At 42.5% G+C, this 27,612-nt stretch overlaps 1 protein-coding gene across 3 annotated transcripts in view; it reads left to right on the forward strand.

The window, feature by feature from the left end:
* SIPA1L1 (signal induced proliferation associated 1 like 1) overlaps positions 1 to 25,134 on the forward strand; it is a 223,505-nt gene extending 198,371 nt beyond the window's left edge. For 2 of the 3 annotated variants that reach the window (XM_061462655.1, XM_061462656.1), the window contains 7 exons: positions 3,905 to 4,144; positions 5,191 to 5,356; positions 17,523 to 17,766; positions 20,689 to 20,835; positions 23,292 to 23,406; positions 23,895 to 23,976; positions 24,747 to 25,134. In XM_061462655.1, coding sequence (XP_061318639.1) covers positions 3,905 to 4,144; positions 5,191 to 5,356; positions 17,523 to 17,766; positions 20,689 to 20,835; positions 23,292 to 23,406; positions 23,895 to 23,976; positions 24,747 to 24,890 — 1,138 coding nt within the window. In that variant the 3' untranslated portion in view covers positions 24,891 to 25,134. The remainder of the gene's footprint in view (positions 1 to 3,904; positions 4,145 to 5,190; positions 5,357 to 17,522; positions 17,767 to 20,688; positions 20,836 to 23,291; positions 23,407 to 23,894; positions 23,977 to 24,746) is intronic. The other variant, XM_061462657.1, reaches the window with a different exon arrangement.
* The last annotated feature ends 2,478 nt before the right edge of the window (positions 25,135 to 27,612 follow it).

Here is a 27,612-nt window from a genome sequence, read left to right on the forward strand (position 1 = left end):
CACTTAAAAAACAGATGTTAAAAATGCAGCTCTTTATAAAGAGGAGTAGTAGCAATTTGTAGAACACATGGGGCATGATACTTGAGAAATACTGCAGTCATTGCACCCACATTGTTTATTTTGGTGGAGAGAGAAAAAAAAGATGCTTGTGTTCCTTTATTTCTTATTTTTGAAGACTAGCACGTGTTTGATGCCTCACAGTAAAGGAAAGGCACAGTGGGCTAAAAAGCTTTCATTTTGTTTCTGATGGCATCCTCAGTTGGTGATTGCACACTAAACACTAGTGCTGACCTGAGGAAACCCTAGATCCAGCTGTTTGCTTCCAGCTCTCCCATAGGTCTTTCTATGGAGGCACAACAGTTTGGAGCTGGAGGCTTGTTAAATTGGCACTTCCAAAATGTGACCACATCTGTCTCTTCCTGAAGGAGGGGAGACAAAAGGGTGATTCTGAGTAGGCTGCTTTTCATGAGAAATGAACAGCTTAATTGGTGTGTTTCTCTCTCAGTTTCTAAGTTGTTATCCTTTGTTGCTTCTCACTTTTTTACCTTTTGCCTGTGGAGGCCAGAATGTCTGTAATGTCTTTAGAGTCAGGCTTCTGAGGAAGAAAAGGAATTTGGCCCTAAAAAGAACTCAGTGACAAAAGAAAGTAACCACAAATTAGAGTGTTTGTGTCTGTAGAAGACAGGAGCAATAATCAGTTTTCAGATGATTTAATGGTGCATGAAAGAACTTGTACCTGAGATTTGGTGGCAAAATGTAAATTATAGTGATTAACTTCTAGAGCAGAGCTTCTGGCTGGGTTTTATTTTTATTCTCCACCCCCATTCTGAAAGTCCTTCCTGATGATTGTGCAGATTTCTCATAGCATCCCAGGAGAACTGCATTATGTAGGCCAGTAATTATACAGAGTCATTATAGCTGAATGTCATTAAATGAAGCCATATGCACTGATGGCATGAATTCCCTGGGAAAAAAATAAACTCAAACTTTCATTTCCACCTAAACTGTACAGAGTTTCTTATGGTTCTCTTATCAAAACTGAAAGGAAAATTATGACTATTTCTAGTCAAGTATCTTTTTCATTATTTTTAATAATTTGAAGATACTTAAAATATTATTTAATAATTGTATAATATTTTTATGAATGGTTCAACTGTAATTGTTGCAGATTGTTGTGTGGTATTTGAATTTTTCCTTAACTTAATCCTTGATGCCTCAATAATTGAGGTGGGAGGTGGGGTACCAACAGTGGCTATCTCTGTGTCCTGAGAATGAGGACTGTATTTCTTCCAGATACGATCAAGCTGATACAGGCATCCTTACAGACAGTATGAGGGATTCTCTGCATGCTTCCTGTGTCAGATACTCTTTTCCCATCACTACTGTAGTGGTCCAGCTCTGATTTATTTTTTTCTAGAGTTTATCCAAAGCCTTTTGCTCTTCAAATATGTTCTCTCTTAACAAGTATGTCCCTGTCTGTATCCTATTGTCCTGACTGTGTTTACTTATAGGGTGTCATGTCCACAGTTTGTGCATAGTTCGTGAAGCAGTTTATCCTCCCAAAATGCTGTGTTGTAAAACTGCAGCTCAAAATGCAAGACACTTCAAAAAAAATATACTTAAAACCATATGCTAATTTTTCTGCTTATTTGCTAGAGTGCTTTTGGCATCTATGATACATATGATAATAAATATTAAAATAATAACATTAAACATAATGTGTATATACAGTATATAATAAAATAACTATTTTATTATATTTGTATGTGCTTAAATGCATATACATATGCATTTAATGTATAAATTTTATGTAGAGCATTCTGAACATCATTTCTTTACCTGTTTTCCCTAGTAATATTAAGGATCAACTCTACTGGCCTATCTAGGATTTGTTACTGGTTTTTACCAAGAAATGTTTTCTCACAACTAGCACTTCCTTGAGTGAATGGATTAAAAACAGATGTGGACATGATGGATTAAAAGTGGATGGATTAAACCTGATGGATTAAAGAATTCTGAAATGTGATCAGAACTTCCCTTTTCCTACACTAAAGCAAAGGCTTCTTAGTGCATTTAGAAGGGGGAAGAAAAAAACCCAAACAAAATAGCTCTATATGTTTTCTTTATAGATGTGCATCTTCCCCAGACCTTGGCGGTTTAATTTTGTGGTGGTGATGCCTCACAGATGGACTTCTTTACTCAGCATGTGTAGGAGTTATATCTCAATATTGAAAAAGGAAGGGGGAATGAAAAGAAATTTACTGCCTCTCCCCCATCACTTAATTTTCTCTGCTTTCTTGCTAAAAATTATGTTTACTTGTATTTGTTACAAATATGAAGGTTGTGATGTGCAGTGCCAAATATATGGGCTTGATGGACAGGAAAACCTTTTCCTATATTTTCCCAATCTGCTGGTTTTTGTATAGGCCTTTCAGATGTACAGATAGGGTGGGGAGGAGAGAGAGAATAATTTTATAATACGTAAATCTGTATTACTGTCATTTGATTTGCATACATATGGGGACAGGTATCTTGCCCCTGATATGCGGGACTTCACAGCCATCCCCATGTACATTAGATGAGGGATGGCTGTAGCAGCTGGTGCTATTTGAGGTGGGAAAACTACAGTCCAGTTAGACTCCTCATTAAATCTACAGCACTTGACTGCTGGGACTGTTGGTGCTTAACTTGCACCATATGAAAATAAAACATAGTTGAAGGTGATATTTTTAGACTCCATCTGTTGTCCGTGGAGAGAGAGGAGAAATTCCAAAACATTAATTCTCCCTGTGTATCTGAGACACCTAATTTAAGATGAGGAGAATCACCTCCTAAGGATATTTCTCCATTGACTACAGCAGGAGCCAGACAAGCAGCGTAGATTAAGTAACTGACTTCTAAAATGCTAAATGTAGGTGAGATTATTTTCCCAGGTGGCAAAATAAATTTAACCTTGAATTCTTTCTCTGTGTCAGTGAGAGATGTGAAAATGCATTGTTTTATCAAGATATGAAAAAACTGCTGAATAATTTTCTGTTAAGCTAAAAAAGAAGAGAGTATTCAGTGACTTTATTCAGCCTCCCAGCTAATTTTTATTTGTCAGTCAGAAGCTGTTCTTTACCACAGGGCCATCTGTTTCAAATTCCTGCCTTGCAGTATTGTATACTGGGATGAAAATGTGGCTAAGTTGTGTAGAGGGAGCTGATAGAAAGCAGGTCTCCAAATATATAATGCTATTTCAGTGCTAAGGCTGTACACAGAGTTTTCCTGTAACTGTACTTAGAAATGCCTGACCTTTTAAGGTTGTTATAGTAAATATTGTCTTAAGTCCTAGTGCTCCTGATACGGTGCAAGTTGCATCAGATTTGAATATCAGCATAACTAAAGAGTAGCTCCTATCTACAGCCCTCTTCCTTCTTCCAACAATTAAGCTGCAGTTGGTAATCCCAAGTCTTTTCTATCTGCACAAAATGCAATACAGGTCAGAGACCTGCTCAGACTTCTCAGTTCAAGTCTTTTTGCAACTGGTACCAGGAAACCCTCTTTCGAAAGATGTATGGGTTTGTTCCTTCCTTTTTTTTTTATTTTTTTTTTTTTGGTAATTCAGCTACAATCTCTTGTATAACCTTTAAGATGCCTAATGAAGGTAAACCCTAGATTTCCCATTGGTGAATGAGGAGATGGTGGTCTACTACATCCTTAGAGGTTGCTTACAAAGTTTTTTATTACTGTATGAGATGTTTTTAGTGAAAAATGGGTGGAAGGCCCTTAACAAGAGAGAATTGGTTTTGATACGCTACTCACTGTTGACAGGAGTAACATCTCGTGCCTCGAGTTCTGCTTTAAAAATAGGTGCATATATACACATTTGGCAAATTTTTTCTTTATTCTGTTTTTCTCCTAGTACCATGAGCTCACGACACTCTGCCAGCCCGGTTGTTTTCACCAGTGCTAGAAGCTCTCCTAAAGAAGAGCTTCATCCTGCTACTTCTCCCCAGCTCGCACCTTCTTTCTCCTCTTCCTCTTCTTCTTCATCTGGTCCTAGGACTTTCTACCCTCGCCAGGGTGCTACTAGCAAGTATTTGATCGGATGGAAAAAGCCAGAAGGGACAATAAACTCAGTGGGGTTTATGGATTCAAGAAAGTAAGACTATTTTTTGGTTCTCTTGTTTCGTTATTTTTTTAACTCTAAAGACTCACTGAAATCTGTGACACTTCTCCCTATAGAAGAGCTCAAGACTACTGAATGCTTATTATTCTGTAGAATTTAATCTTTAATCTAGAGTTCTGCAGTTAGGCTTAATATTTGAAAGTTAGCTAATCTCATTCCCTGTTAAATTGTAAAAGTTTTTTTATCATTTCTTGAGAGCTATATGAATTTCAGTCCTGTTAAAGCTTATCTTTCCTTGGGACTTCTTAAAGGTGATTCAAAATGGCTTTTGAGCAAATATTAAAAATCCTCTTAATGTAGAGCATGAGTTTTCCTTAAGGCTCTCATCCATGTAGTAGTACTGCACATGCTGTGCATTAGGTCTATGGCCCTCCATGTTGCCTTGTTAAGATTGCTGCCAGTATCCAGTCTAACTGGCTTAAAGCAAGCAAAGGTCTCTCTGCATTACAATATGCAACCATCTCTTTTGGAACTTACTAGCAAAAATACTCTTTAAGTCCAGTGTGACTTTGAAAGCAAGTGATTCAGAAAGCCCGTTTCAAAATAATTTATTCAACCCATCTTGACTTTTATTGGGTTGAGCACAGTATCCCCTAAATTATACCAGTAACTGGCTGTAAAAAGGAGATGGTGAAACTTTGTGATAATTATACTATAAAAAGACAGGTAAACGAGTAAAGAAACATAGCGATTTCCTACTTTGGGGCTCATTGAAGACATTTGTATATTTTATTTTTTTTACAAAATACACTTTAATAGATTCAGTTCCTTATTGTGAAAACATATTACAATAATCTTTAAATGTATTGCTAGTTTATCTTTTTTAATCAAGGTTATTGCTTCAACAGGTATTCATAAAGATGAGACTCCGCTCAATTAGCGGAACTCTTTTCCCTCCTTCATGCCCCCTACCTAGGGTTTTTCTTTGAAAATCTTGAGGGTGCTATCATTCTTGTTTTATTCATGCCTCCTGCCCCAGGGCTTTGAGACCTGAATGTGTCTGTTACATTTCATTTAAGACGTCACCAGAGTGATGGCAATGAAATGGCCCACCCTCGGCTGCGTGCTTCAGCAAGAGATCTACGAGCATCACCGAAACGAGCATCCAAGTCCACTGTTGAAGAAGAGCTGAAGAAATTGATAGATCTTGATAGCCCAACACCGGAATCCCAGAAGAATTTTAAGGTACGTTAAAGAGCGGGTCTGTCCCTTGGCTATCTCTTGCCACAGTTGAGTGAAATCTCAGAATACCTGAAGAGCAACTCACAGGTCCTCTTGTGATCCAAGTCATAGTTCTGCTGTTACAAAAGAGAGATGTGTAAAGTTACACTTTATAAGAATTTGGGGTTTGAGTTCATTGCTGCTGAGGCATATCAACTAATACAGTGAATGCTTCACAGTTTGGGAAAGGATAGAATCATGGAATAGTTAGGGTTGGAAGCCATGAAGCTTTAAGGTTTTGGTGCAGAAAATGCTGAGTGCTTTCAAAGCAGTCAAAGCTGAAGTGCTCATTCATACAGTGCTTACTTGGTTGGATTTTGCAGTGGGCTCAAGACTTTCTCAGATAGGATCTTTTCTATTCTCACCCATAACAGGAAAATAAAATGCAAGGCAATTCCCTACATTTTCATCATGGACAGAAGGCCATCTGTCACAAACTTAGCTTACTAGAGAAATACACTGTCGTGGTTTAAACCCAGTCAGGTAACTTGTTCACTCACTCCCAGTGAGTGGTGCCGAGCTGACAACAATCGAGGTCCGTGTCCTCCCCCCACACCGGGGTTCTCCCCTTCCCCACTCCCGGAGGAACGGGGAGGAGGATCGAAAAAGTGCAACTCCCACGGGTTGAGACAAGAACAGTCCAGCAACCAATGTACAACACAAATCACCACCGCTACTCTCAACTACAACAATGATAAGGGAAAATAACAAGGGAAGAGAATACGATACCACCGGCCAAGAAAACGAGTTCCACCCGGAAGCCCGTGTCCTTCCGGGTAACTCCCAGTCACCCCCCACCCCGGGCATGATGTGCTGTGGTATGGAATACCTCCTGGCTAGCCCGGGTCAGGCGCCCCATCTCTGCTTCCTCCCGGCTTCCCCTCCTCCCTGGCAGAGCATGAGCCTCACAAAGTCCTTGGTCAGGGTAAATATCACTTAGCAACAACCGAAAACATTGACTTCACCAACACTGTTCTCAGGCTGGAAGTCAAAACACAGCACTGCACCAGCTACCACAAAAGAAAAAAAAAACATGACTGCTACTGCTGAACCCAGGACATTATCCACCCCTTATTCCATACCATTCACGTCGTGCTCAGATCCCACATTTTCAATACACCATCGCTCTCCCATATATATACATCCATATACATACAGACCAAGAGGAAAAGATCATTTTCTTAGTGCATGGACCAATCCCTATAATGCTGCCGAGTCCATTCGGTCCATGATGTTCCAAGTTCATTCTCTGTTGGGATGATGGCTGGAGGGAAGTCAGGGCCAGTCGCTGGTGACCTGGAGACATCTAGTTGATGGGCTATAAAAGCATTACACAGCAGGCAACAGCATACAATTGAGTTCACTGGCTGTTTTCCCCTAAAATCAAATCCCCTTGAGGTATACATCGGACTTCTCCATCTTCCTGCATTACCCACCAAGTATATCCAGGTCCCTCAGCAAAAGCAATCCCACGAGTGGGTTTGCCTTTACCTGAAGCAGGAATAACCCAGACTGTCTTCCCCAGCAAATTCTTCATATGCACCATGGGAACTTTGTCCCCCTCTACAGTATGTAAAAGTTCTGACTGGGCTGGGCCAGCCCTGTTGGCAGATCCTCTGGTGTTGACCAACCAGGTGGCCTTTGGTAAGTGTGTATCCCAATGCTTGAAAGTTCCCCCACCCATTGCTCTCAGTGTAGTTTTTAACAGCCCATTGTACCGTTCTATTTTCCCAGAGGCTGGTGCATGGTAGGGGATGTGATATACCCACTCAATGCCATGCTCTTTGGCCCAAATATCTGTAAGGTTATTCCGGAAATGAGTCCCATTGTCTGACTCAGTTCTCTCTGGGGTGCCGTGTCACCACAAAATCTGTTTCTCAAGGCCCAGGATAGTGTTCCGGGCAGTGGCATGGGGCACAGCGTATGTTTCCAGCCACCCGGTGGTTGCTTCCACCATGGTAAGCACATGGCGCTTGCCTTGGCGGGTTGGTGGCAGTGTGATATAGTCAATCTGCCAGGCCTCCCCATATTTATACTTCAACCATCGTCCTCCATACCAAAGAGGCTTTAACCGCTTGGCTTGTTTAATTGCAGCACATGTTTCACACTCATGAATAACCTGGGCAATAGTGTCCATTGTTAAGTCCACCCCTCGATCACGGGCCCATCTGTATGTTGCATCTCTGCCCTGATGGCCTGAAGTGTCATGGGCCCACCGGGCCAAAAATAATTCACCTTTATGTTGCCAATCTAAGTCCATCTGAGCCACTTCAATCTTAGCCGCTTTATCCACTTGTTGGTTGTTCTGGTGTTCCTCAGTGGCCCGACTCTTGGGTACATGGGCATCTACATGACGTACCTTCACCACCAGGTTCTGCACCCTGGCAGCAATATCTTTCCACAGTGCAGCAGCCCGGATGGGTTTACCTCTGCGTTGCCAGTTGCTCTGCTTCCATTGCTTCAACCACCCCCACAGGGCATTTGCCACCATCCATGAGTCAGTATAGAGATAAAGTACTGGCCACTTTTCTCGTTCAGCAATGTCCAGGGCCAGCTGGATGGCTTTCACCTCGGCAAACTGACTCGATTCACCCTCTCCGTCAGCAGTTTCTGCAACTTGTCGTCCAGGACTCCATACAGCTGCCTTCCATCTCCGATGCTTTCCCACAATAAGGCAAGAGCCATCAGTAAACAAGGCATACTGCTTTTCACTTTCTGACAGTTTATTATATGGTGGGGCCTCTTCAGCGCGCACCACCTCCTCCTCTGGTGACATACCAAAATCTTTGCCCTCTGGCCAGTCCATGATAACTTCTAGAATGCCTGGACGACTGAGATTTCCTATTCGAGTTCGTTGTGTAATTAGTGCAGCCCATTTACTCCATGTAGCATCAGTTGCATGATGTGTAGAGGAGACCCTGCCTTTGAACATCCAGCCCAGCATGGGCAACCGGGGTGCCAGAAGGAGCTGTGCTTCAGTGCCAATCACTTCCAAAGCAGCTCGAACCCCTTCATAGGCTGCCAGTATCTCTTTCTCAGTTGGGGTATAGCTGGCCTCAGATCCTTTGTATCCCCGACTCCAAAAGCCGAGGGGTCGACCTCGAGTCTCCCCTGGAGCTTTCTGCCAGAGGCTCCAGGTAGGACCGTTCTCCCCAGCTGCAGTGTACAGTACATTTTTTACATCTGGTCCGGTCCGGACTGGTCCAAGGGCTACTGCGTGAACTATCTCGCGTTTAATTTGCTCAAAGGCTTGTTGCTGCTCAGGGCCCCATTTAAAATCATTCTTCTTCCGGGTCACATGATAGAGAGGGCTTACAATCGAACTGTAATTTTGGATGTGCATTCTCTAGAACCCCACTGCACCCAAGAAAGCTTGCGTTTCTTTCTTATTAGTTGGTGGAGACATTGCTGTTATCTTGTTGATCACATCTGTGGGGATCTGTCTACGTCCATCTTGCCATTTTATTCCCCAAAATTGAATCTCCTGTGCAGGTCCCTTGACCTTACTCTGTTTTATGGCAAAACCAGCTTTCAGCAGGATTTGGATTATTTTCCTCCCTTTCTCAAAGACTTCTTCCGCTGTATGGCCCCACACAATAATGTCATCAATGTATTGCAGGTGTTCTGGAGCTTGCCCCTGTTCCAGTGCAGTCTGGATCAGTCCGTGGCAAATGGTAGGGCTGTGTTTCCACCCCTGGGGCAGTCGGTTCCAAGTGTACTGGACACCCCTCCAAGTAAAAGCAAACTGTGGCCTGCACTCTGCTGCCAAAGGAATTGAGAAAAATGCATTGGCAGTATCAGTCGTGGCATACCACTTGGCTGCCTTTGACTCTAGTTCATACTGAAGTTCTAGCATGTCCGGTACAGCAGCACTCAATGGTGGTGTGACTTCCTTCAGGCCACGATAGTCTACTGTTAGTCTCCATTCTCCATTAGACTTTCACACTGGCCATATGGGGCTATTAAAGGGTGAGCGGGTCCTGCTGATCACCCCCTGACTCTCCAGTCTACGGATCAGCTGATGGATGGGAATCAGGGAGTCTCGGTTGGTGCGATATTGCCGCCGGTGCACTGTTGTGGTCGCAATTGGCACTTGTTGTTCTTCAACTTTCAGCAACCCCACAGCAGAGGGATCTTCTGAGAGACCAGGCAAGGTGGACAGCTGCTCAATTTCCTCAGTCTCCAAAACAGGAATATCAAAAGCCCATTGGTACGCTTTTGGGTCTTTGAAGTACCCTCTCTTGAGGTAGTCTATGCCGAGGATGCATGGAGCCTCTGGACCAGTCACAATAGGGTGCTTTTGCCACTCCCTCCCAGTCAGGCTGATTTCAGCCTCCAGCACAGTCAACTCTTGGGATCCTCCTGTCACTCCAGAAATATAGATGGGTTCCACCCCTTGACAACTTGATGGCATCAGGGTACACTGTGCACCGGTATCTACTAGAGCCTTATACTTCTGTGGGACTGATGTGCCAGGCCATCTGATCCACACAGTCCAGTAAATCCGATTGTCCCCTACCTCCACCTGGCTGGAGGCAGGGCCCCTCTAATGGTTGTCACAGTGTTGGACACTTAAGTCGTGTTGAAAGGGATTATTCTTCGTTATCACAGGAGCTGGAGTAAAATCAGCTCTTCCATTCCATCTGGGAAACTGCTCACCAGAGACTGAAGCTGTAGCTCTCATGGGACGATCAGTCTTGGCCCTTGCTCCCCTCTTCAGTTCACTCACCCGTTCCTCCAAAGCTGAAGTAGGTTTTCCATCCCACTTTGTCATGTCTTCTCCGTGATCCAGCAGGTAAAACCATAGGGTACCCCGTGGCGTATACCTCCTGTATCTCCTCTCTTGAACAATAGGACGCCTTTTGTTAATAGCTGAGACGTGTGTTGGTACACGTGAGGAGCTGGATAAATCAGATAGATCGTCCCTCAATTGTTCGAGGTCCTGGGACAGTTTTTTCACAGCTGAGATGATGGAAGGGGTGAGGTTGTCTTCGAACTCTCGGAGTTTATGAACCATTTCATCCACTGTTAGTGGTACTATGTCATTCCAGGTTACTGTTGCCAATGAATGGGCATATGATGACGGTGCATTCCGTGTAAGTTTTCGCCACATGGGTCGTGTACATTCAACTTCATCTGGATCTATGGGTGTATCCCCGTTATTCGGCTTGATGTGATAGAGCATCTCTACGATGGCCGATTCCCTCAGAGACTGGATGCCTTTGCCTATAGTAGTCCACTGGGCCGAACGACTCGTGACATCGTCCTTGTATGGAAACCTTTCTTTCACAGCTGCCAAGAGCCGCCTCCAAAGGCTGAGGGACGTTTTCTCTCTTGCGATTGCTTTGTCAATTCCCCCTTCTCTAGCAAGTGATCCCAGCTACTTGGCTTCTGTACCTTCTAGTTCGTGACCATCGGCCCCATTGTCCCAGCATCGGAGTAACCAGGTGATGATGTGCTCCCCTGCTTGACGGGTAAAATCTTTTCGCATATTCCACAGCTCGGTTGAGGTCCGAGGTCGAGAAGTTACCTCTTCTTCTTCGTCATGTGATGATGACTCCTGATCATATTCTGGACCGGGTGGTGAATTCATTGGTTCTTCATCTCACTTCACCCTTTTTGCCTCCTTTTTGCTTGTTCTCTTGCGTACAGGGGCAACCGATATTGGTACGAATTGGTCCTCTGGTTTGGCTGCAGTGATTATCACTGTGATTTGAGTAGCGATTGTACTTGTTGCTGAGGGTGGTGTAGCTGCTGTGCTTGGAGCCTGGGTAACCACACTGTCAGTTGCAGTTGAAGTTTGAGCAGCTGCTGTACTTGCCACTGGGGTAGCTGCTCTGTTCATTGAGGCCAAAGTTTGAGTAGCGACTGTACTTGTTGCTGGGGGTGGTGCAGCTGCTGTGCTTGGAGCTGGGGTAACCGCGCTGTCTGTTGCAGTTGAAGTTTGAGCAGCTGCTGTACTTGCTGCTGGGGTAGCTGTGCTGTTCATTGCAGCCAAAGTTTGAGTAGCGACTGTTGCTTTGCCCTCAGATCCGCCGACATTCTTTTCCTTTTGAAGGTGCTGGATAGTGTTGAACAAGGCCCTGTAAGCATAGGCCAAGCCCCAGCACGTTGCCATGATTTGTCCATCTCTGGTATGGCCAGAATGACCACACACCTCATTTAAGTGTTTTACTAATTCTTCTGGATTTTGCAGTTGTTTGGTAGTGAAATTCCAAAGTACTGGAGAGGCCCACTGACCTAGATACTTGCCCATACTATCCCAAACACCCTGCCACTCATGGCTGTCCAGCCTCAGGGAAAATCTCTCGGTCCTCCTACATCGTCGTTTGACCCCAGACAAGACCCAAACCTGACTCTGCTTAACTCTTGAAATCAGTAGTGGGCAAAACACACTCTGTATGCGTGTTAGCATGGTGATTCCCATCACCATCAGCAAACAAGTCTCAACAGCATTAAAATGCCATTCAAAAAATTCAAAACTCTCAAATGTAAATGGTCTGGGGGGACGACTGGGAGGGTAAAAGGATGTCTCCTTCACAGGTTGAGCACCTGAGAAGGAGAAAAAAGATGTGTAATTGCTAAGCACCTCCATCATATACCTCCCAAAGTATAAAGGTGGTGACCACACTGGGAACATAAGCCAGATCAGTTTCATGATCAATGATTCTATTGTATTACAAGTCATTACCATAAAGTACAATGGGACAAAAACCTTAGCCCAAGCCCCACACTTTAAAAACACTAATACAGCATATATCGGATGGACGTAAGATACGATATACTGAAACTGTGAGATCAAGAGGAACAACCTTGAGAGCCAATAAATCAGCATTGTGACGAGTGACTATCAATCCAATCAGATCTGTTCTTGTCTCAACCCCTCGTGCCCCATGTTGGGCGCCAAAAAGAACTGTCGTGGTTTAAACCCAGTCAGGTAACTTGTTCACTCACTCCCAGTGAGTGGTGCCGAGCTGACAACAATCGAGGTCCGTGTCCCCCCACCCCGCACTGGGGCTCTCCCCTTCCCCGCTCCCGGAGGAACAGGGAGGAGGATCAAAAGAGTGCAACTCCTACGGGTTGAGACAAGAACAGTCCAGCAACCAATGTACAACACAAATCACCACCGCTACTATCAACTACAACAATGATAAGGGAAAATAACAAGGGAAGAGAATACGATACCACCGGCCAAGAAAACGAGTTCCACCCGGAAGCCCATGTCCTTCCGGGTAACTCCCAGTCACCCCCCACCCCGGCCATGACGTGCTGTGGTATGGAATACCTCCTTGGCTAGCCCAGGTCAGGCGCTCCATCTCTGCTTCCTCCCGGCTTCCCCTCCTCCCTGGCAGAGCATGAGCCTCACAAAGTCCTTGGTCAGGGTAAACATCACTTAGCAACAACTGAAAACATCGGCTTCACCAACACTGTTCTCAGGCTGGAAGTCAAAACACAGCACTGCACCAGCTACCACAAAAGAAAAAAAAAACATGACTGCTACTGCTGAACCTAGGACATACACTTATTACTATAGTCAGTGCAATCTTACTAGTTTTGTGTGCAAATTTAAACAGACTAGGACACCAAATTGCAAAGAACATTTGGGACTACTGGCTCATGGAAAATTCAGTGGTTGTTTTACGCATTTGAGTTGTTATTCCCCAATCACATCGCTAGACAGCGACGTTGACATTATTGAAACTCCTTGCAAAAAGCACACTTTCATGCCTCTTAATCGTAGAATCATAGAACAGTTAGGGTTTGGAGAGGACCTTAAGATCATCTAGTTCCAACCTCCCTGCCATGGGCAAGGACACCTCATACTAAACCATGTCACCCAAGGCTTCATCCAACCTGGCCTTGAACACTGCCAGGGGTGGAGCATTCGCAGCCTCCTTGGGAAACCCATTCCAGTGCTTCACCACCCTAACAGGAAAGAATTTCCTCCTTATATGCAACATAAACTTACTCTGTTTACGTTTTAACCCATTGCTCCTTGTCCTATCACTACAGTCCCTAATGAAGAGTCCCTCTCCAGCATCCCTAAAGCCCCCTTTCAGATACTGGAAGGCTGCTGTAATGTCTCCACACAGCCTTCTCTTCTCCAGGCTGAACAGCCCCAACTTTCTCAGCTTGTCTTCATACGGGAGGTGCTCCAGTCCCCTGATCATCCTCGTGGCCCTTCTCTGGACTTGTTCCAACAGTTCCATGTCCTTTTTATGTTGAGGACACCAGCACTGCACATAATACTCCAGGTGAGGTCTCACAAGAGCAGAGTAAAGGGGCAGAATCACCTCCTTCAACCTTCTGGTCACGCTCCTTTTGATGCAGCCCAGGATATGGTTGGCTTTCTGGGCTGCAAGTGCACACTGAAGCCGACTCAAGTTCATTTTCTCATCAACCAACACCCCCAAGTCCTTCTCCACAGGGCTGCTCTGAATCTCTTCTCTGCCCAACCTGTAGCTGTGCCTGGGATTGCTCCCACCCAGGTGTAGGACCTTGCACTTGGCATGCTTAAGCTTCATAAGGTTGGCATCAGCCCACCACACAAGCATGTCAAGGTCCCTCTGGATGGCATTCCTTCCCTCCAGGGTATCAACTGAACCACACAGCTTGGTGTCATCGGCAAACTTGCTGAGGATGTACTCAATCCCACTGTCCATGTCAGCGACAAAGATGTTGAACAACACTGGTCTCAACACCAATCCCTGAAGGACACCACTCGTTACTGGTCTCCAGCCGGACATTGAGCCATTGACCACAACTGTTTGTGTGCAGCCATCCAGCCAGTTCTTTATCCACCGAGTGGTCCATCCATCAGATTGATGTCTCTCCAATTTAGAGACAAGGATGTCGTGTGGGACAGTGTCGAACGCTTTGCACGAGCCCAGGTAGATGACATCAACTGCTCTACCCCTGTCCATCGGTTCTGTAGCCCCATCATAGAAGGCCACCAAATTGGCCAGGCAGGATTTCCCTTAGTGAAGCCGTGCTGGCTGTCACCAAGCACCTTGTTGTTTTTCATGTGCCTTAGCATGCCTTCCAGGAGAATCTGCTCCAAGATTTTGCCAGGCACAGAGGTAAGACTGACTGGTCTGTAATTCCCCGGGTCATCCATTTTGCCCTTCTTGAAAATGGGGGTTATATTTCCCTTTTTCCAGTCATCGGGAACTTCACCTGACTGCCATGATTTCTCAAATATGATGGCCAGTGGGTTAGCAACTTCATTTGCCAGCTCCTTCAGGACCCGCAGATGGATTTCATCAGGTCCCATGGACTTGTGCACATTCAGGTTTTTGAGATAGTCTAGAACCAGATCCTCTCCTACAGTGGGTGCGAGGTCTTTATTCTCACAGTCCCTGCGTCTACTTCCTAAGACCTGGGTGGTGCAGTCAGAGCCTTTGCCAGTGAAGACCGAGGCAAAGAAGTCATTCAGAACCTCAGTCTTCTCCAAATCCCATGTAGCCGGTTCTCCCGATAGCGTGTAACTGCACAAGGATCAAGAATGCTCCCTAAACTTAAGCAAATATTTATACAGAATAAATGGTTACAAACTTTTCCTGATAAATTTCAAAATGTGTATAGTAACACAAAAGGGCATATATTCGTTTTAAGCATCTATCATTTTGAAGAGAACATCTTGACTTCCGCAGTCTCCATGTACAGGCACTGTACGTGTACTGAACAGCTTAGGCTTATGACCTCAAGCCCAAATGGTTTCCACAGCAACCATGCAGAACAGAGAGCTCCAGACTCCTTCTTTGCTTGTAAAAACAGGGTGGCTTATTAAAACTTGTAAGTGCGAAGTTCCATACACAGATTATTTCAGATGTTACCTTTGAGGGCAGAGAATAACAAAAGACTTGTGAGTGGCGAGATTCCTGTTTCATAGGTTTGTGATAGTTCTGAGTGGGACACAGGTGATGCAAGCATCTCCTGGTGGTTGTTTTGAGCAGGGGGCTTTTTCTCATTCCAGGACATTTTATTTAAAGAGGTGACCTGAAGACCTTGAGAAGTATGTATCTTCCCAAGTTTGCTGTTTTTCTGCTTTGGTGTTAGTGAATCAGTTTTTACCCTGATCTTTATTTCCTGGTAACTGCAGTAAGTATGTTAACTCAGGTTACACTTTTGATAAATTTCAGCAAGTTAATAACATTCTATCTCACCAATAAATGAAATATTTTCCATTTTAAGAGTACCTGTCATTTCTGCCCACTGCATGATTTATATTTCATCTTAAAAAAGGTGCTCTTGCAGCATAAAATTTTTTGATATTTTAAAAGAAAAAAATAATAATGGCCTTCATTAGTTGGCAACACAAAGACCAAAAATCCTTCTCCTTCCTGTTCGTTGGCTGCCACAGGCTTTGTTTACTAGCAGAATTTGTTTTAGGCTGTGATTCTGTGTCTTGTGCGTCTTTTCATTATCTTCCCAGCCTTCTTTATCTCCTTACCTATTACTTATGTATTATATCTTCTCAAACAAGTCACACTTTTTTTCTTCCCTCTGCTCTATCCCCAGAACACAATTCCTACTTGTATTACCCCTGTTCCGACTCAGATGTTCATATCTGTGCAACCTTTTCATCTCCACATCTGGCATTAACTGGTGGTTCCAACTCCTAATTTAACACTTAAGTGAACAATACCACCCTCGAGTAAATGCTGCTTGACTTAGCAGCTCTTTCTTCAACTTGCCACTTCAAGACAAGTACTGGGAGATATCACTGGATCATAACATGGCCCTTCTGACTGAGCTTTTAAATTTCAGAATAAAGAAGCAGCTTGATCCTGAGTGTAATACTAAGACATCTGCGTACCAGAAGTAGTCATTTCTGTAGCATTAACTGTGTATGCAAGGTTCATGGTGGGATGGATGTGTCCTGAGTGAGGCAACACAGAAGGGAGAACTTGATGTAGTAGCAAGTCAGCATGGGGATACGGCTTCTCTTTCTTTCCTTGTCTTTTGATGATAGCAGATTTTTGGAAGTAATTTTAACTGTTTCTAATCCTTAATTGTAAACCCAAAACATGCAGCAGTCTTTTAATATTAAAATTTGTAATGTTACGGGGGGGGGAGGAGGGGAGAATCTGGCACATTGTCTTCCAACTGTTCCAACTGTACTGTACCACTAATGCCCCCTCCATGCTCTTTCTCCCACGTTGTAGTGTGGGATTTTGATCACAGGAATAGAGTACCGTCTGTTTAAACGTTTGGGTTTTTTTTTCTCTTTGAGAGAACTATTTTTATGTGCAAATGAGCAACTCTGTAATGTTTAATCACTTTTCTCAGAAATTGTATTAGCTCCTGTTTTGTTTAAACTTGCTTACAGAGCAAATGGGAATGGTGAGGTCTTCCTTTTTATTTGCCATTTCTCCATGGAAGCCTTTGGACCACATTATAACCAACCCACAAAGAAGTATGATGTCTTAAAGATAGTTACAGGGTTCATAAAAGTCAGTGTCTCTGCTGATGAGACTGGTTATGGGTTCTTTGATAGCAATTCACTGGCACTTTCTGGAGAGTGTGTAACTCCAGCCTAACCACAGCGTTGGTTTCACCTACGTGTAACATGAGGGAAGCTGGGATGATGGTGGGTGTAAGACATGAGTCCTCTTACTCACGTGACTGTTTACTTGATTCTGATTCAAATCCTGAAGAATCACAGCAGTGGCAGGTGTTCCTGGTTGGTCAGTAACACGAGACTTTTAATTAGCTAGCATTTGCTGCTGCTCTGCCTGCAGGAAGGCAGCCTCCCCCCGGGCAAAAGGGAGAACTCCGGTTTATGCAGCATTCAGTCTGTTCCTATAAGCATTATCTCTGCTACACGTTAGCTCTAGAATCTGCAAGAGCTGCCTGAGGTTTCCACTTCAGGAGAAGTTTGAAGGACATTTAAAGGGTAGAATGTGAGGCTGATCAAAACCTTTTTATGTTGCCTAGTTATAATTGCCCTTAAAGCAGATTCTTTTAGTTCTTTTTCCTATCCACTGAAAAAATACTATGTTAACACTTGCTTTCTTATTTTACAAAAAGTTAAAAAAAAAACAGTTTCAACATAGACTCCAGAAGTTTCCTTATTGATTTTTTTTTTCTTTCTCATTTCTTTTTATTTGTTTCTATGAATGTATAGTCACACACTCTGTCCTGTCAGTCTCCCTTTCCCAGCACTCCTACCACAAGGCGTGCCTTGCAAAGGACTTTGTCAGATGAGAGTATTTACAGTGGTCAAAGGGACCACTTCTTCACCTCGCGGGCCTCACTCTTGGACCAAGCCATGCCAAATGATGTACTATTCACCAGCACGTACCCTTCTCTCCCAAAGTCGCTGCCATTGCGGAGGCCATCATATACTTTGGGAATGAAATCACTACATGGTAGGTGTATTTCCCATTTTTCTACTTTCAAAAGAATCCTTTGTGAATCACATTAAAGGAAAATGCTTGTTACAGTAAGTAGTACTTCCATCTTGATTTTGCTACAATAAGGAGAGTCAAGTCACTTGCCTGAAAACATAAAATAGGATGGGAATTCTTTTTTTCCTCACTTCAGTGGGTATAAGACTGCAGGACTGGACATGCAGTTTCCTTGTGGAGAGAGCGAAAAACATTGTCTCATTATCTCCAGGTTTTCATCATTTCTTCCAGGAGTCATCTGGATCAGTTGGACCAATGAGCAAAATAATGTATAGCTGGTTATCCACCAGTGACAGATTCAGGTGGCAGTTTAGTGTGGGATTATGGGAAAAAATAGTGTTAGGAAAATAATGATTCAAAAATGGATAAAATACTAGTGGATATTTGGATGTATGATTACACCAGATACAGCTTTTATTCCACCAGATATTAAATTCACTCCCTTATCCTGTTCACTTTACAGGGCTTGAGTTACTTATTTTAGTCACACATCAACAGCTAACAGGAAAAAGTTACTTGGTAAAATGCTGTCAAGAAGGCACTCGGCTTTCACCCATGAGTATACTGAAAAGTCTCAGTAGGATTATCTGATAGGTTGTGTGCTGCTGCATGTGAATGTCTCACTTGGTGAGAAAGGGAATTTTCACAAGTTCCGACTGTACCTCCTAACTAAATGTGTACTAAATGTGTTTTCCAGAAATAGAGCTAGATCTCGCAGTGTAGGGTTCTGCAGTGTTTTCTGAAGTACATATCTACTCTGATTTATTCATGTTTTAGTATGTTTCAAGAGTTAAACGCAAGGCTATCAATAGATTCAACTCACTATAGTGGGCCCTAACACAGTCTGTATTCACATCCACAGGATACATTTGACAGGGAAGGCTGCTGAAGAAATCTATTTTAAATGCTTTTCATCTGTCTGTGATCACCAGGCATTAGTTTTCAGTGTTGAACCTGACATTTTCATGAGCTGTTGTTTCTGTACAGCATGTTTCTTGCATAAGAGTTAGGAAACTGAACTCTCTTCACTTCTGCTTTTTATATACACTAAAATAACTTTGCAGACTTGTTTACGCTTGTAACTGGCTGGTGGATTTGGCTTCTGAAGGCTTGGGTCAGAAGATTAACGATGACATCTGAGCAGAAGTGGAAAGTAGCATGGAAAGTCTCTTTTCATTTAGATGACTGTAGGTTCCAAAAAGAAAACCACAAACCTTTCTTTCACTGTCACGTTCCCTTCCACACCAAACTGATTACTCGTCCTAGCACATGAGCTTTCTACACTTGTCAACAAAACAAGATTTTCCATTTTCTAGAACATGTAGGGCCTGCTTGATAAAAGGACCAGCTATTTGAGTGACACATAAATTGTCTCTCCCACCACACTTGTCTTTGCTGAGAGAAAGATAAAGTACAGCTGGATATTTAATACCACAAGTATTCATTGGCTTCCAGCTATTCAAAATTCTTTTAATTCACATATATTAGTAACAAAGACCAGCCATTCCAGAACACCGTCAGTTGTTTTGAAGAGGAAAAACAGTGAGCTAAAAGCATTATTCTGATCTATCTCAACTAACAATCCATCTCACACTTTTAAAAGAGGTGATTTTTCAAATGATTACTTTTTTTCCCTTCTAATTCCATCTATATATATTTTTTGTTAAGAACTTCTCAAATAACCACTCTCTTTGGGGGGAGATAATATGAGAATCCCGAGTGCTAATCCTGAGCTGAAGTTATGTTTATAAAAAGTAAACACCTACAGAGCCAAAACAATTATTTTCTCAAGATATTGGAGCAAAGCAGTGAATGCAGTGTCATTGCTTCCCAGGCAGCAATATTATATAGCTTAAGTTATTAGACAGACACCATGCTGTCTGTCTGTTCTCCGTGTTCCAAATGGATTCTTCACTCTTTTCCGCAGCTTCCTCCCTGATGCCCAGTCCATTTGCATACCCCTACATCTCTAGCACTTCTAATACCATCTACAGATTCTTCATAACTTACTTTACACCCTGACGGAAGGCATGAGGAAGCAAGTTGTTGCTGCTTCTGAGCTTACACATGTGCTAACTGACCAGGCATTGCATGTTTTTTTAATTGTTCATTCAGTAAACTGAGATAAAGTAGATAATTGTTGGTTCACAATTTGGTCTTTCCCTAATTACAGCAGTAATTCAGGTCTTTCACTTTGCCTGGCACCAGGTTGCACAAATATGCAGGGACTTTAGATCCTTCCTTCAAGCTTGCCAGTGTTTTTTCTGTAGTGGTCCATGTACCTACGTACGTTGTACGCTGGTATGTGTTGGTGTGGTATTTGTCAGTAAAGATCAAGAGGTTTCACTAAACTGCTGGGAGATGTGCAGTACTTTGGAGGTCATTTTAAGAGTTTTCTTCTGATTCATTTCGGCAGGTCTAAGTCTGCTGCCATTGATTTATGAGATTGTAAAGAGAGGAGGAGAAATAAACACCACAATTTTGTATTTTTACAGGAGCAAATAGGTGCAAGGGAGTATAGAAGCCCCAGCAGAGCCCTCCAAAGTACCCTCAGCTTGTGCAGAGACAAGAGTTGTTAGGTAAAAGAGTATTGTCCGCAGCCCCAGTGCTGGGAAGAGGCAGAGACTGGCTTTTGAAGTGCTAACCTGCAAAGATTCATGCAGGTTAGAAAGGAGTTGAATGTCCGACTGAGAAGCACTGTCACAGAAAACTGGCTTGTAACATGCTGTATCTGGTCAAACTGCAGTTGATCAAACATTCTACTGAATTCTGGTTCCAAAAGTGCTATCCCAGAAAAATTAAAAATTAGGGATGCATTGGTATTAAGAAAGGAATTTTGGAAGGGTTTTTATGGAATTTATAATCTGTTCTGCATTACTCTAGGAGAATTTTCTGCCTCAGATAGTTCCCTCACAGACATTCAGGAGCAAAGACGGCAGCCCATGCCAGACCCTGGTCTTATGCCATTGCCTGATTCTGCCTCTGATCTGGACTGGTCAAACTTGGTAGATGCTGCCAAAGCCTTTGAAGGTAAGTTTTCAGAACATGGTACTGAGAAAGCTGATCTTTGTGCAAACTTCATTAAGGAGTGGTTTTGCTGTTTGTTATTTTAAATCTTGATTCTTTTGTTGGTTTTGTTGTTTGGCATTTTAAATCTTGATTCTTGTTTTTACTGTTTCCACTTAGTCTGAAGATTAAGCCCATTTTAAATAGCAACTCACGTCTTAACAGCCTTAAGCTTTCTTTGTATGTAACACTCCAATGCAGTTTCTTCATACTGGAATTCCTCTGTGCTATGGTTTGACCAAATCTCTGAAACTAGCTACTTGTCATGTAGAGCAGTTGCACACATGACAGCTAGGGTGGAAAAGACATCTGACACAAAACTGCAAAAATAAAGTCAAATAGCAGGAGGAAGGCATATGAGCACACTAATGATTGCTTGCTTACTGTACTAGCATGAAGTGTAGTGTAGCTGAAGAACACTGCCAAGGTAATTTGGGAAATATGCCCCATTGGTATATACTTTTCCATTGCCATTCTTCCCTTTGCATGCTCTGAATGCATAGGCTTGCACGTGTCGTTTGATCCTGTGGCACTTTCAATCTCCTAGTAAACTGAACTGTATGCTGCCTAGGTGTATTTGAATTTAAATACCCTTCAGCCCAAAGGGAGTTTACCTTGCAGTTCCTGTAATCTGATGGAAAAGTCATTTTAGGTGCATTAAACAGAAGTGCCTTTTCCCAGTCTCTGCATAAATACTGTCCCATCTTCATAAGTGTTTTCACTGACCCTGAATCTTTTAGACATTATTCTGCATGGTTGGAGAAGGCTGTGAAGTAACTTGCTTTCTCGGCTGTTCTCTGGCAGTAGCCATATACATGATTAAGACAGTGCTTGTCTAAGCTGATGTTCAAGACATACTTGTGTGCTCTGCTCTATTGCCATAGGAGTTGTAGAATCAGCATATCTCATATTTCTGCTGTGCAGAATTGAGATAGAGTATTCAAAGTAAGCTTTAGTCTTCAAGAGGAAATGGATTTCTAGTGATGTTTTTTTTCAGCACTACATAGGGATGAAACCCAGGTTTTAATGCAGTTCACTGTGGTGGGCAGTTTCTGTTTAAAAGAACACCTTTTTCTGGTTAGGTTTTGACTGTCCTCATTAACCTGAATCCCTCCCTTTTGTAGGCCCCAAACTCACTTGTGTTTTATCTGTAGAATTGTGAACAGTGTCAGTGTGGTGAAGGTAACAAACTGGCAGCTCAGATGAAGAAAAGCTGGGGGTGTAACGTATTGGCTGGCACCTTCATCTCACCGCTGTAAAAGTACATTCAGATTTGACCCGGAGAGGGAGCAGCTGTCTGATGTCAACATAATCCCAGTCTCTAGTCTCTGACAGTAGGGATTGACAAGTACCAAGCAGCCTAAATTACAATTTGTGATCCTGGACACCTCTCTTCTGTATCATTGATTGATGTCTTCAGCACAAGCCCTCAAAGTCACAAATGGTGAAATCTGCAACCAGCCGAAACAAAATGTGCCTGGATCTTGAGCTAACCAGCTTTCAATATTTTCATTCAAAGGAAAAAAGAGAGGAGCAGGAAAAATTCTGTCAAATACCAAGGCATGTTAATTTTAGCCTTTTTAAAAGCACAGAATAAAAATCTGCCGAGCAGAAAAAGATGATAGTGTTCTATTTCTGGTGAGAGACCAGCAGCTGCTGAGGGAGAGATATGTTAATTTATTAAATGAAAAAGTGTTTGTTACTGTTTGTGCTAGCAAACTCCAGAGTTAGGGGCAGTTGGTAGTTTATAGTCACACCACATGTGATAGTGATTTAGAGATGTGTTAAAACATCTGAGCAATGACAGGACAGAAAGTACAGACATAAGGCAGGAAAGAGGTTTCACATTTCAATCTGCAAATGTTTTCTAAGGCATAAGGAAAAAATTCTGGGTTCTGAAAATTGCATTGGTCATTTTACTTTCCGTATGCAGATTGGGCACAGTGAGCTTTTCTTTGCTAAAGATAGAGATCCATTATGGATTGAAGGAAGCTAAATACAGTTACTGAGCTATTGGGTACTGTCATGCGGTTGTACTCGGGAAGTTCTGCATGGTGCTGCTGTTCTGGCTGTTTCTTGCCTCTTCTGGGACTGGCCTTGAGGTTTTCTGCTTTGCTCTCTCCAGCATCTCCCTTCTGGAGAGCTGCTTAGCCTGAGGGTGATGCATGATCCATGAGAGCATGCAGTGCTGTGCTAGTGCTTGCTTATTGAATCCAGTACAGTGGAGAACCTGATGCAAACACTTGCAGTGCCAGTTTGCTTCTGTCAAAAGGGTATCAGTATGTTGTATCATCACCTTATCTTGCTTGAGACAGACTTCTTCAATTGCTTTGAAATCCTGCAGTGTAGCTGCTGTGCTATACATGAACAAATAATCATTATTGCTGTCATTGTTTTTTGCTGTATGTTTGCCTTCTCAGTTCAGCGAGCTTCATTCTTTGCTGCTGCTGATGAAAATCACAGACCTGTGAGCGCTGCCTCCAGTAGTGATCAGGCTGAGGACCAGCTTACTGCACAGATAAAGCCTTATACAGGGTAAGTAAGTACACCAGATAATGCAGGCTTCCTCAGATACAACTGAAGGAAAAGAGCAGGAACATCTTTATTTAGAAGCCATCTCCAGGCTTCACAGAACTCTCCACAAGTTCTCATGAAGGTGGGTGGGAGGTGAAAACAGAAGAATTGTAAGTCCAGTTGGAACCTTTTTGCAGGTTGTTTCTTGTCCATGATCTGCATGAACTTGTCCAAAGCAATGGTAATTTAGGGCACATACAAATAGAAAAGAAGTAGAGAGAAGTCAAGTGGTGGGTTGGCTCCAATTAACCATGACATAAATTCATTCTAGTGATTAACGTGCTACATGTATTTCATGTACTCTGTTAAGTTGTATTCATTTTGTGAATTCTTAGTGTACTTGAGCACGTACCTACATAAAGCCACTTGTTACACACCAGGCTGTTAGCTACCCTGTGTGAAGATAGTAAAACATATCAACACCTTTTCCTGTTTCCTGCTTACAACAGTAAAGAATCTCCCCCAACTCTCGCCTCTAAAGTGGACCAACTGGAAGGTTTGCTGAAGATGCTGCAGGAGGATTTACGAAAGGTAAACATTCCATCTGCAGGAAATCTGTAAGACACATTTAGCGCTGATAGATGATGCTAATAACTGCATAATCCTGCTTTGCCATGCCTGAGCCTGTGACAGTCTTATCCTTGTGTGAGAACAAGACATTTCTTTGCTACTTTTCCAGGCCGTTCTTTTCATTATGCAAGGCCAGGATGGAGTATCTAAATTTGTAGGCATCTGATTCCTCTGCTTAAATTAGGAAGGCGATGCAGAGTACCTTCACTCCTTATTCAGGTGGTGTTGCAAAAGGCTTGAAGTTAGTCCATGAAAATATATCTTTCTGCTGTTGCAAAGCTGACAGTATTCTCTAAATGTGTAATTTCTATTGTGGAGATTTTCTGTGTTGTGTTACTGCCTGCTTGGTCCAGAAGGGATCATCTGTGGTCACAGGAAAAGTCTTTTAGCTGGGGAAGTATTTGCAAGAATGTTTCCCATCCCTTATGTAGTTAACCTTCAGCAGTTGTACGCTCATGTTGTACATACAGAACAGGGCATGCCCGATTTTTTCACCACCTGGGGAGGCGGCTTCTGGATTAGAATTTAAGATAGAGAAATTCTGCTCATTCAAGCAAAAAATGAGGAATGAAATGTCAAAAATTACTCTTAGATATAAAACCATGTGTTCTTGCACGTAAAATCCATAGAGTGATGTTTGTACTCTCTTAAATAGATTCTTATCTCTCTAAGTGGGTGGGAAGCATGACCTAAAATTTCTACTAAGATCTGTGTTTTTCCTCATGCCTAAGGAAAAGGAGGACAAGGCCAGTCTTCAGGCGGAAGTGCAACATTTGCGGGAAGACAACTTGAGGTTACAGGAGGAATCCCAGAATGCAACTGAGAAACTGAAGAAATTCACCGAATGGGTTTTCAACACGATTGATATGAACTGAGAACAGTATACGGGGAAGGAAATGATCTGTTTTATTATTCCTGGGACTTAAGCTTTAATGTCACCTTAATCATGACGTGAAAGTATAGTCAGAGCACTTCCCTGTCCTTCATCCTCCAATGACCCTTTTTTGCATCTCTGCGTGCACTCAGAACAATTGCAGATCAACAATCAATGTCTGCCTTTTGTAGAAAAAACAAAGTAAATAATTTTAAAAAGGTAAAATAAAAGTTTAACTGCTAAAATGTGAATGTCTATTTTTTGCACATTGTCTCTTTACCTGTTATGTACAAAATGATTTGGAGGTGGGATCAGGCTTGCTGTTCCATCTGCCTCTGTTTCCATTAACTCCTTTCTCTCTGTTTCAGGTAATCTGCTTTTCCTTGCAGCTTTGGCAAATATTATGACATCTAGAAAATTAGAAGGAAATGTTTATTTTACTGCTCTACTTACATTGTTTTCTGAAGTATGCCACAGACAAGGGGATGTAATGGAATGTTTTAGGTGTCTCCTTTGCGATTTGCGCTTGATTGCTAGTGCTACCTTCCCATACTTTACAGAGAACATGTGTCCATAGTGTATGGTACAGTACAACCAGCATCGTAACCTTTAGAGAGAGACTAGAGATGTGAGCCATGGGCAAGGCATATTATCACACATCTATTGCATTAGCATTTTTGGTTGCCTTTGTTTCCTGTGGAAACAATGGCTGCAAGTACCTTTACAAACAGCAAAAGTAGCCATGCTGCAGTTCATAGCATGTCAGGCAGGCTGAGAGATAACCAAGTACTGTTGCTGTACTGCTTAAGTATAGTCCCCTTCCCTTCCAGGGGAATCTGTTGCTTGCATATCTGCAGAAGACTTAGGCTGGAGTTGTAAAGAGATTAAGATTTCTTTCCCCTGAACTGATTCTATGAAAATCCAAATTAAGCATCTCTGAGCACCTGCCCTCCCATTCCATTTCTCTGGACTTCTCAAATCACAACAGATTTGAGAAATGTTTATTAGGTCTTAAAACTCCTTTACTATGAAAGACAGAGGAATATGCAAGGGTGAACTAGAGAAGTGCATTTTTCAAAGCGCTGTGTTAGGATCGGAGCTCTGAAATCCCCAGTCCCCAGTGAAACCGTCTAGCAAGAGATTTCCCAAACTGCCTCATGCCAGGAAAGTTAATTTCTTGTTCTGTGAAGGAACAGCTAACTTGCCACAACATGTTACCTCTCCAGAAAATAGCTTTCAGGTGTCAGAATACAACTTCTGAGCGCTGCAGTCTGCACAGGCATTAAACTGTGCAGCATGCTCAGAAACCTTTTCTACTCCCTTCTGAGAATACCTTAATAAATACTCCCTTGCGTAAAGTGCAGTGTTATTTGGGGGTTAATGTCAAGAGCATCCACTCCCCCCCTCTTTACCACATTCTCAAATAGACAGATTAAAATCATCCGGCATAGTCTTGTCAGAAAAACTCCCATGCTCTTTTCAAATCCCTTTTCATGCTCTTAATCTTGCTCCACACAAGTACACACTACACTTCAACCTCAAACTTAATTTGTGATGCTAATCCCCATGGAGTTCTTCTCTAACGTTTTGTCATTGAAATGGATCTCTTTGGAACTGTTTCTGGAGTGCTTTTGTAAAGGTTTAGAATGTTGTGGGGTTTTTAATGACTTGTATGAAGGAGATTTATATAATGCCTGATATTATTTGTAAATGGGAAATATTGCTAACATCTCTGAGCATCCTGAAGTCTTGCTTTTATTCTCTTTTATTTTTAAGTTTGTTTTTTATTTTATTTCAAAAAATATTTTGGGACTTGGGGCAGACTATTTATTAGAGTTTTGCAACAGAGTTCTTGTATGATGCCACTGAAGGCTACTTGTAAAATTCTGACAATAAAACTCATTTTAAAGGCTCTTCTAAACCATTTTCTTCTGATTTTGTTTTTTTAAGACTTTTTAGAGGGTCCATTAGTTCCTGCTTTCTTGTTGTACCACTTTTCTCAGTGCTTAGCGATAGAAATGTTTCCGTTCTCTGCCATAGAATCGTATATTACTTGGTGTGTATACATGCATGTCATCTCGACTTTTCATTTGGATTTCTGCACAAATGTATTTTTCCATCTACCAGGGTTTGTTCCTTTAACAGTGACTCTGATCTTCACCAGGCTGATACGGTAAACGAAGTCACTGGATTTTTTTATCATGTACCGGCGTTTTAAAACTTAATTCAAAAAAATGAAGCCAATTTAAGTGAAAATCAAACTTGCCTGACATGTCTGCCCAAGGGCATGCACAGCTTTCAGCATCCCAGAACCAAACTTGTGAGCTTGCAATGTTAGGTGTTAGTTTTGGGGGGTGGGACAGATACTCCATTTGTTTTGTTTTTCAGATCTCCTCCTTTGACTTGGGAGATAACCTTGGACATGATTTGGACAGGTCTTCTTTTGGCCCAGTGGATCAGCATTATGGACAGCTCAGAAATGTGGAACTAGGTGGGTCTTCAGGAAAGCATCTTTCAGGTTCACTGAACGGATCCTTAAAAGGCATGTGGCGAAAGAAAATCCATCTCTTTATAGCAGTGAAGTTATCAAGCCAAGAGAGTTCTGAAGCAGCAAGAGCAAGTGGTAGTACCTGGTTGAAAAATGGGAGTTGAATCTCAGAAAACTAGATGCTGTCTTACCATTTGTAGTTGGATACTGGTAATGGAGTTGAAGCAGTTTCCTG

The sequence above is a fragment of the Pezoporus flaviventris genome, unplaced genomic scaffold, assembly GCF_033815535.1.
Source record: "Pezoporus flaviventris isolate CSIRO_AGI_PZ_B2104156 unplaced genomic scaffold, CSIRO_AGI_Pfla_v1 ptg000035l, whole genome shotgun sequence".
In the NCBI taxonomy this organism is placed as follows: domain Eukaryota; kingdom Metazoa; phylum Chordata; class Aves; order Psittaciformes; family Psittacidae; genus Pezoporus; species Pezoporus flaviventris.